At 40.7% G+C, this 10,883-nt stretch overlaps 1 protein-coding gene across 1 annotated transcript; it reads right to left on the minus strand.

Moving 5' to 3' along the window:
• Positions 1–388: 388 nt before the first annotated feature.
• Positions 389–6,719, minus strand: LOC101479649 (heart- and neural crest derivatives-expressed protein 2). Its single transcript, XM_004562238.4, has 2 exons — positions 5,510–6,719; positions 389–1,368 (listed from the first exon to the last, which is right to left on the minus strand). The coding sequence occupies exons 1-2, from the start codon at positions 6,122–6,124 to the stop codon at positions 1,246–1,248; spliced, it is 738 nt and encodes a 245-aa protein (XP_004562295.1). The 5' UTR covers positions 6,125–6,719; the 3' UTR covers positions 389–1,245.
• Positions 6,720–10,883: the final 4,164 nt, after the last annotated feature.

The raw sequence follows: 10,883 nt of genomic DNA on the forward strand, positions 1-10,883 counted from the left end.
CAGCATGGGGTCAAGGGTTATGATTACGTAGCCCTCACAGGATTTAACCTTCTGGCCTGATGAAGAGCACTCAAACTTGAAGCCAACTGCAGTGTAAATGTATTTTGTAAATAAAAAGGGCATTTACCCAAATGCAATGCTACTAAGCTCAGAGTGAGAAAAGGCAAAACACAAGTTTTCATAGTCATGTCACCTTTAAACCACTGACAAAGCTAGATTTGAAATGTAATAAAAACATTTATTATATGAGAGAACATTTCTTGTTTTTACCTTTGAATAAACCGGTTGACATATTATTAAATTAGCAACACTGAATTTCCAATTTTGCTTTTAGTGTTACTTTCATTAAAACCTTTGTGCAGTCTGACCAACTGAGAGTCAACAATCAACCCAGTTACCAGGTGGCGGTTTATTCAAATCGTGACACTGTTTTCATGACACATAAAGCATTACTTAGCTCCCGAGACATTTTGACACCACAACGTGGACACGTCGTCATCTGCCGTGACGACATTACATTTACAACAATAAACTGTAAGAGAAAGACGGAGAAACAGAAGAGATCTTCACATACACCTGGTCCTGTAACCACAGATACTCTGTAATATCAGACACAATGGCTGTTTGTATCCTTCCAGAGGTCACATTGCACATAAATATTTTTCCTTAAATAAAGCAAACACCTCAAGACCCTGTGTGTGAATCTGTGTATGTGTTTGTAATTTTCTGTAATTCTGTGTGTGGGAGTCGCACACGTCCTGGTATGATCTGGTAGAACATAACTCAGCGGTCTGCGCAGATGGACCACTCGTTCATTCCACCACACCGAGTCCAACAGATGACCTTTCACGGACATCAAACAGTCTGTGGTTCGTTTCTGGACCTTAAGTTAGAATATAAAGTGGGATTTTGCTGATTGATGGTGTGTGTGTGTGTGTGTGTGTGTGTGTGTGTGTGTGTGTGTGTGTGTGTGTGTGTGTGTGTGTGTGTGTGTGTGTGTGTGTGTGTGTGTTAATCCTAAATTACAGCAAACTGTCATTGCCTTCGCGTCACACCTGAACAGAGCCTCACGCAGCGTCTCTGTAGCTACTGTTTGTGAGGGAAGCCTCGACAACCTTAGGAAGCCAGGCCGACTCCCGTTTCAGTTCGCCTGGACGCTCTCTCCTATTCGCAGTTCGACGGCCGAGCTTGAGAAAGGAAGGAGTGCTGTCAACCTGCGACAGGAGACATTGAGGCAGAGACGGACTACTGCTTCAGTTCCAGAGCCCAGACATGCTGAGGCCATCCCGTCCGCCCCTTACTTTTCTTATCGCCCGCTGACGAGGAGGACGACGAGGAGTTGGAGGACGAAGTCTTCGAGATCTCCACCTGTAAAAACATGAAATTTATCCTTATTATTTTATTTATTGATACATCTACTCTTTCTTTGAATGCGCAATACTTCAGACTACTACTACAATACCGAACGCACCTAAATTTTATTGATGTCTTGAATGTCTTAAATTGTAGGCAGCCTGTGTCACTGTGTAAAATAATGACAACGATGAGAAATACCCCAGCTACTGTGTACCACGCAGTATTAACGAATGGGTGGAATAGCCACTGTTAACATGAATAAAATAAAATAAAATAAAATAAAATAAAATAAAATAAAATAAAATAAATACATTTGAATAGGAATTCATATTTATTTTTTATTTTTGTTTTTTCCAACTAAGCTTGCGTTTTCAAAAGCCCCAAACGCTGCCCGTTATGACGTATTAGGCCTGATCAAAATAAGTTAGAATATATATATTCAGAGTACAACAGCAATATAGTAAACAGAAGAGCAGTTAGAAGAATAGACTTTGCTATGTTGGTAAAAATAAATAAATAAATAAATAAATAAATAAATAACCACGTTCGCGCAAATGCAGGCACAACGTGGGGAACAACAGAGAGAAACTTTCGTTTCGAGGTTTCGTTCATCCCTTACCCAGGCCTTAGGGTCTTTGTTGTCTGTTTTTCTTTAACAACGACGACAATAATAATAATAATAATAATAATAATAATAATAATAATAATAATAATAATAATAATAGACCTCCTTAACAGGCCAAATGAGATAATCATTTTTAATGAATGAACGGCGTCTATGTAATTGGGATACTGTACATGTCAGGGGAAAGAATCCAGTGCGAATCATAAATTGACTCTATCTGTAGCAATGAGCGCTGACGACTCCTCAGTCCGGCTTAATGTTTTCCTTCTTACATCAAACTCCATAAAAACGCGACACTACGCTTTGAGCGAAGACAGCCTGCTCTAATTCTGCAGCGGTAAACCACTCTGCAGCTTTAGTGCACACATAATCCACCAACCTCGATCCATCCTACACAAGAGGGGAAAAGAAACAAAGTAACTAGTTCTGAACTCGAGTGATTACCTGAAGCCGTGGCGTTCAGACCTTTTTGAACGGCTTTAAAACGCCACGCAGAGAATATAAAGTACAAGTCAAAGAGGACAGGCCACCTGCAACCCCCCCGAGCTGAAATAGAGGAAGTGATTTTATTCTTCAGGCAAAGTGACAAATTTTAATATGCAACTATGACTATGAATTTTTTATATTAGATAAGTAAAAAAAAAGAGAATTCGTATTTCCAACCAGCAAAACTTACGCTAACAAAACATCAGAATTTGTCTCCAACTCTGAGTTTAGGGGGACTCTGGTTAGACAAAGAAGCACTTATTGGCAAATATTGCGTTTTGTTTACGAAATATTTTGTTTATGCTCTGTGTGTGTGTGTGTGTGTGTGTGTGTGTGTGTGTGTGTGTGTGTGTGTGTGTGTGTGTGTGTGTGTGTGTGTGTGTGTGTGTGTGTCATACAATGACCTAATACGTGAAAGCAAAGGCCTGAAAAAAGTTAATCCAGCATCCAGGAATTTTATTGTTAACAGACTGTATCCTTGAAACTAGCGAAACACAAACTGAACTGGAAAAAAACCTTCTGTGAATTGCGTTATATCCAGATCTTAATTCCCTATTTTACGCACTGCGATGTAAACTTACAAAACAACAACAACAAAACTGAGTTTATTTCCTCGAGACCGGCCACGCACCCCTCCCCCTTATTTGCAAGCTTAGAGGTCTGTCCTCTTAAGGACGCTGTAAGTTGTCCTCTGGGTTTCCCACTTTATTATTAATGGAAGACCAGGCTGAGGAACAGAAGCGCCATTATGTTAGTTCACTGATGTAACATAGTGATGCTTCTTCTTATTAATTATTTTGCGGATTTTTTAAAACTAATCAATGGATTCTGTTGACACGTAGGATATAATTTTATTCAGCTGTAGTGTCTCTGTTGGGCTGTGAAAATGTGCATTCAGCCCAAGCCAGGAGTCTCATGAGAGAGCTGACATGAGTTATGAAGTGGACTACATTCTCTTTTTGAAATATGAGGGAAAAAAGAAAGCTCTCTGGCTTCAATTATGCACCACACTTCCTATAGACAATAGACAGGAAATGATTATTCTCCTCCAGTCTCTGCTGTAGTATTGTTTGTCTGCTGAACAAACAATACCACACATGGCCATCATCCACACTCATCTTCTCTGCAGGACAAAGCTCAGTGGTCCCTCTAAGAAAGGCAACTTGTTGTGCTGATAATATTTATTCTGACATAAATAAGCATTATAAAGAAAATGCAGAAGCATGAACCGGTGACATAAGCTATGACCATATAAATATAAATATGGCCTCCGTTTGATATTACTATGTTTTGGCCAGATAAATGCTAGTGTGTGCGGGGGTCAGCTGAATGCAAAAGGCAGGTAAGAATCCGCTGAAATGGAATTTCAACTGTTGGATCAGCCAAACAAATAAATAGCAAACAACTACACAGCCCTCTAAAGCTGGAGCCATGGCTTCCACATTACACATCTGGCAGTGCAGCCAGAGCTAAAAGTACCAAAAGTGACCAAAAGTACATAGCGTTACTGGCTGTAAGGATGATAGTGTTCCAGGCATAATAGTGGTCGGTCTGTATGGCAGCACCTGGCCCTCCTGGCTCCAAACCGTCAGAGAATGGCAGCCAGCTTTCTGTAGACTTATTTCATGTATTTGTAATCTTTTTGTATGTTTATGATGATATATGTTTTTGCTTGAGTGATCAGTGCAAAAGAAGTCATGTGACTATTACAAAAATAGGGAAACACTCTTCAATTTTACTATTTGCTCTCAGTTTATTGGCTATTTCAGCAGCCCATCTCCAAATAAATGTTGCTCTCTGATTACCCCCCATTTGTGTACTGTGTAATTCTAGCACACCATAAGCCCGTGCTGCTGTTTCCCCTTTCCCCTACCACAGTAGATTTTGGCTTGGTCTCTGCCTGTTCCCCACCCCACTCACTCATCACAGCACTGTAGAGACTGTTTTGGATGTCTAAAGGTCTACACACTTATACAGTAGTATAAGTATCACGTCTGCGTGGATAAGGGATGCGTCTTAATGCTGGAATTTAAATTCAGTGCAAATTAATATACACCGAGCTGATAACAGCTCTATCTATTCAGTCCATTAGTTTTCATTCAATATGCAGAAGATTCGCGGCTTGTTGGTGAATCTCGGTCAAATTGCAGCAGACAATTGGTTAAAACTTTATTTACGGTGCCACTACTGTTGTTGTTAACTGAATTTATCACTATTATTGTAGAGAACATTAAACCTAATAGCCGTAAAATATAGTAACTGTGTGCTGATGCCGCTTTATGAATAGGCTGCTGTGGAAAAAACATATGGGCACTCGTGCAAAAGCAAAAAGTACAATTTTAAATGTGTCGATTTTACTTCACATCATGTAAAACAACCCGCAGTTAGATACGAAAAGATGCCCCGTATTCTATAAATTCCAGACTATTCGGAAGTTCATTTTACACAATTTTTTATTTTGTGGAAAGTAAACGGCGTGACTCAGTGTTTTAAAAGAACTATGAACCTTCAGTAAATCCCACGATGCACAAAATGAATGTTTATTGTCTCCTGTCAGACGCTGCCTACCAACAACGTGTTGAAATGTCTCCTTCAATGATTCGTCTTTGTCAAATAAATCGATATGAAATAATTCAGTGTTAGGAGTGAATCAAATTTGTGAACTTAGGTAATTTGTTGAGTCGAGTAAAAATAAACTCATTTAATTCGTCTTAAATATAAGGTCACCATTGGAAATGATTTATCCATTTGGTTTGGAAAAAAGAGTGTCTTGCTTTGCCAGATATACAGTACAGAATTCTAAATCTGTAATTGCCTGTAATTATAATCCGATTTTAAACTGTTGTTACTTTTCTTCGAAAGTAACTCTAAATCCATCCTGCCCACTCCAGCGTTAGAACCTTCCTTTAATAACTCCTTTACTAATGAACCAGCTAACCAGAGACAATACTATATGTGTACTGTTTGCGTTAAGCGATTATTATAATGAATACCTTTTAACCTCATTTTCACAACAAATAGTGGCCGTAGAGCACATCTTACCGCCTCTCTTTTCCGCCGTTCTTCCCGAGCCTCCGTCTTTTTTAGCTCGGCCTTGAAAGCCTGGGTGTCTCCGTGTTGTTCGTCCTTGTCTAGGATGTCCATTAAGTAAGAGATGTAGCTGGTGGCCAAGCGCAGCGTCTTGATCTTGGACAGCTTGGTGTCGGCCGGGACGTTAGGGATACATTCCCTCAGCTCCGCGAAAGCTGAGTTAATGCTCTGGGTCCGCCGCCTTTCCTTGCGATTGGCCGTTGGTCTTCGCTTCACGGTCCGAGGATGAGTGTGGTGATGATGGTGCATACCGACCGTGGTTCCGTTCATCGAGATGGTGCCGGGTCCTGGAACTAACCCTCCAGGGCCATAGTAGTGGTGATGGTGTGGGTCCAGTCCGACGGTTGACCCACTGCCGCTGTTGCCATGGTACTCCGGGCTGTAGCCGGGCGCAAGGCTATACTCTGTAGGTGACATATCCGCGTGACTTATCAACCAGCTTGTGAAGTACGGTGGAGCACCGGTGTCTTCGTGACACCGACCGGCCGCCGCCGCATGCAGCGAATAGTGGTGGCTGTCGTGATGGTGCATGACCGGGTGGTGAGGGAAGCCCGAGACAAGACTCATAGTGACACACAAAAATACGCACTCGGGCACGCGTGAGCGCCCCCCACCCCAACGCGCGCGCGCGCACACACACACACACACACACACACACACACACACACACACACACACACACACACACACACACACACACACACAGCGCGCGCGAACAAGTCCTTGTCAGATGCTGCAGCAGCAATCGCACCTTCGTTAGTCAGCAGCGCTCAGAGTAGATGTCTGCATCCTCAGTTCATTCCCCGCGGTCGAAGCCAATCGCTTCCGACCATACGGGTCGGTATTCCGTGCGACAGTACACCGGACCCGTCCTAGCGACCTGTCGCGAGGCCTCTCAGTTGTGTTGAAACGACTCCTCCTAAGACATTTTCCTCATTTATCTTCTCTTTAAAAAGTCACAGCAGAACTTTTTAGGTCTCTTCTTTTACTGGCCACTCAGTGCGTATTCCTCTTCTTCACCCCCCCCACCCCACCCTGCACGCCATTTAATCTTTCTCGAGACAGTTGTCAGCTGTCAGGCTCAGGGCAGTTTGGCAATGCAAGACTGGTCTGTTCAGGCACAGGGTCACAAGTGGCTAGTTGATACTGAACTATTCTAAAGCCAGCTTGTCGGTGAGAGAGAGGGAGAGTGGGGTTCATTCACCACGTCATCTTCACTACCGGGGAGGAGAAACGGATTTCACTGCCTCAGTCAACCAATGGCGAGCCTCCGCCCCTTGCTCTGGCCCCGTCTGCAGGCTCTGTTTACTTCACTTTTATGTCAGTGGGTCTGCTAAGTAGATATGCTGGCATACACAGATGCGCGCGCGCGGTTTACGTTCACGCGTGCAGAAACCACTCCAAAGTCAAGAATACAGCGATGCTGATCCAGTTCTTGTTTCTGTTATCAAGAGTAAGGCTGCAATATGCAGACGAGATAGCCCAAACTCTATGGACCATATATGCATTTTAATTCACTATTTAGACTGTTAATGCATTTAAAACGTATTTAAGGAAACATGTCAGCAGTGACAGCACGCTGAAAGTCTCTGCTGCTGACATCAGATTAAGAGGCCTCTACTATTCTTTAATATGCTTTGGGGGTGTACGAGACTAGCTTCATAGGTCCTGTTTATAAAAATAATAATAATAATTTTGAACATGATTGGTGTTCATGTTCATACTAGTTTTAATTCAATTACGCAGCTATTATAGTGAATCTAGACGAGTTAAAGTATCTTTCATCTCCTTTGAATTCAAATTTATTCCAACACTCAGCAACACTAAGCGTTCGGGAGTACCTGCTTACAGCCTATATTTCTGACAGAGCTCATTTGAGTTGTGTATTCGTAGTTTTATAATACGACGCAGCGCATGCTTCGGCTAACGAAGCAGCGGTCCGCATCTCCACATATGCATATAAATCTCAACATTATAGTTTTGTGTGGGTTTTATTCAGGTCTAGATTTATTAAAGCAGGAAACATTGCACCCACATTTTGGTTGCAAGTGTTAAAAAAGTTCAGTCCTCACTGCTTACTGAAAATGTATTTATTTATATATTTATTTCTTTATTACGCAAATAACCGTTTTTTTTTTATCGTATATGAATAAAACGTTAAAGCGATATAGTTAAATTTAAACACACTGAAATGCATTTAAGCTCATATTTTTTCAGATCTATAATTAAAGAAATTCATTTCGTTTACCGAACCACTGAAGGTCTCAATATTATTATTATTAATTAAGTAAGTAATTAATTAATTAACAGTAATCTCTGAATGTATCTCATTGTAAATAAACAGCCGGTAAAATATCAGGGCGAGGTGACTGACTGGACCCAAAGACGCGGCCTTTCCCAAAGAATACAAATGGAAAGATCAATAAACAACAAACTTTTTTGGTTGTGAGTTGGGCTCTACGAGGTCCACATCTTTATTAATTCTCTTTATTTGCCAGCGAAGTTCAGAGTCATCAATGAATCTGAACTTCGCTGCCGTTCATCAATCATTTAAAGAAAACGCTATATACAACATCTGAATATGTACACGCAATTTACCGCTATTTTTTAAATAGTTATTTATTTATTTACTTTATCTGAAGAGAGACAGTGGGGGTGGGGGCTTTGTGTGTGCGTTCAGTACTCCAGGCTGTGGAAACGCGTGAAATAAACACCTGAAATAAAATGAACTGGTTAACTGGGTGGGGCTACTGTCAAATGATTAATTTAAAATACTTGGAAAATCTTGCTGGCAATATAAATTTGGAAGCAACTTGAGATAATTGTAAGATTGTAACTGTAAGATCTCTAACAACATTTTCAAGACCTGCAGCATCTCACTCAAGGACTGTGATGCAGACACATACACATCATTGAAATCCACTGACTTCATGCGTGTGTGCCTGAATGCTTAAACGTTAACCTCCACTAGACCACTACTTACTTAGTTGAAGTAAGGTCGTTGTTAATGATTTCTGGTGCTGTAAAATGAAATGTTTTGGGGTCCCAGCAACACAGTAAGAAAATAGCAGCGGCACTGCGCAGCAACATGTTGCAGTGAAGGTCTTTTCCTTCTTTGTGACCATAAAGTAAACAGACACAAGAAGGAAACGAACTGTGTGTGTCTAATATGCATATAACACACTAGCACACTCTTTTTTTGACAGTCGCGATTCGATACTGTTGCTCAGGTTCATTTCACGAGTGTGAACAACGGCTGTGAAATTAGGAGTTGCCCATGCTTGCTTCTTGGCAACCTCATAAAATGGAAAACGCTGAGTTGTGACAATAACTTTCCTTATTTAACCCAAACTATGACCTTTCATAAATGTAACCAAGCAGTTGAACCAATGAGCCTGAGAAAACTAAATTCCATTTGAGAAAAACATAAAAACGATGAGGTTTTAAAAAAAGAATTTCTAAAAACACAGCTATTGCTCCATTGATTTGACTTTCATGGAGGTAATTCCATCTATATGACACTTTAAGGGCAAGTTTGTAGTTTATTTCAAGGTTCAGTAAGTTTTGCTTATCAGTTTAGCGTTTTATAGTTTTTATTAGTTTCTTTGTAAAGCCAGTCATTTACAGTCTAGCATAACTTTTCATTTCCCCAACTCTCTACAACAGCGTTGGAGAGAAAGCCATACAGGATAAAAATGATGTGTTCTGGTGGCAGAGACGAGGTTTTAGAGGCTAAACAGGAATCAGTGTTGGCGATGGGGCTATAAGACTGGACAACTTGGGAAACACTGTAATATGTTTGCTGTAGTCTTTCCTGTCAGCAGCGTAGCAACAGGTGTGCCATTTGGTATGTGAAATGGAGTGTTACAATGTTTCCAGTCTTACTGTGCAAATGAGTTGAAAGTGCAAATGTTGTATGAAGGATTTGATCGTTTGATTCTGATTATATGAAACTATTATTAATGGTAACAAAAGTGTAATTTTATGAAAAGATACTTCAAACTAATGTCTGCTTCAGAGTAAAAGATCTTTGCCAACGGTTGTATCTCTGCTAGACTGTGCAGAAGACAGAGTTAAGGAGAAAATGGGGGTTGCAGAATGTGCAGAGGAATTCTCTGTGAGGAAGGCATATGATTTATATTTGTTTAAGTGCTGAATGGAGCTGATTCTATGTGTGTGCGTGAGTGTGTGCGTGTGCATCGTCCTGCTCTGTGTAATCCATCTATGTGAATGGGAGCTGTTGCAGTAATTTAGATCAGTTTGTCTCCTGATAATGATACATAATTAGACTGTAGGTCAGTCGGTCAGACTCCTGATCTCTCCCTCTCTATACATCCTTCTCTCTCTCTCTCTTTCACACACAGACACATGCAACCATGCACACATGCACACATCTATCCCCCTATATGCCCTCTTCTCTGATCTTAGTCATTCCTCCTTTGTATAAATAAATCTGACAGAGTAGCAGGGTTATGTGTCTGTGTGTGAAAGAAAGAGAGCGAGGTGGAGGCAGGGAGGGGGAAGGGGCAGAGAGGAAGACGGAGAGAGAGTAAAGCTATGTGTGTGTGTCAGGCTGATGATGTGCAGGTACATTCCAGAGCAGCGGAAGTTCCTTTTCAGAGTAAAGTGTTGTTGTTACCTGGGCTCACACCTACATGCAGTTCTGTAGGTAACTGTGTGCTGAGCTTTGCACAGATGAATATAATGTTGCGGTACAACAACATGAATTCTCATTTAAAATTAATAGGACAAAAATGCAAATTTCATAACAAGACAGACTCACACAGCTGCTAATGAAAATAAAGACATCTTTATTTAATCAAGATATATTTAGATGCATATTTTAGACGTGATTTTCTAAAATCTTAGCTGTGTAACAATACATTTTCAAATTATTGTTAATATGATTAAAACTGGCTTAAAGCTTTAACTTGACAGACTGACCAAAAATATTGTATATTGTATTATTTTTTTATTTTTTAGCCACAGTTAACTTTTCAGCATCTCTTGGACAATCAAGCAAAGGCCTTTTTTGGAGACAAGGAGACTATTTCTTAATTCTTCCGTGGTCTGATGATTTAAAGTATTTACATTTGAAACCCAAAACATCCAAATTCACTCTCAGTGCCAGTGAAACAGACCATCCTTAAGGTGCAACAAATAAACAAGTCCACGCGAGAACATTCAACCAAACAAGGATTATGCTTTTTAAGAGGTTGACACACTGTTGAAGTGGACCATAAAGAGAAGACTTCACGCAGAAAGTCCTCCCCATGTTGTCAGCGCCATAGAGAACAAAGAGATGGTTAATCTAAAGTATTACAGG

The sequence above is a fragment of the Maylandia zebra genome, linkage group LG6 (assembly GCF_041146795.1).
Source record: "Maylandia zebra isolate NMK-2024a linkage group LG6, Mzebra_GT3a, whole genome shotgun sequence".
NCBI classification, from domain to species: Eukaryota; Metazoa; Chordata; class Actinopteri; order Cichliformes; family Cichlidae; genus Maylandia; species Maylandia zebra.

Coding starts and splice junctions, on each gene's coding strand:
- LOC101479649 (XM_004562238.4), bottom strand. CDS start 6,124: ATGAGTCTTGTCTCGGGCTTCCCTCACCACCCGGTCATGCACCATCAC. Junction 1,369..5,509: donor AACGGCGGAAAAGAGAGGCG/GTAAGATGTGCT, acceptor ATGTTTTTACAG/GTGGAGATCTCGAAGACTTC.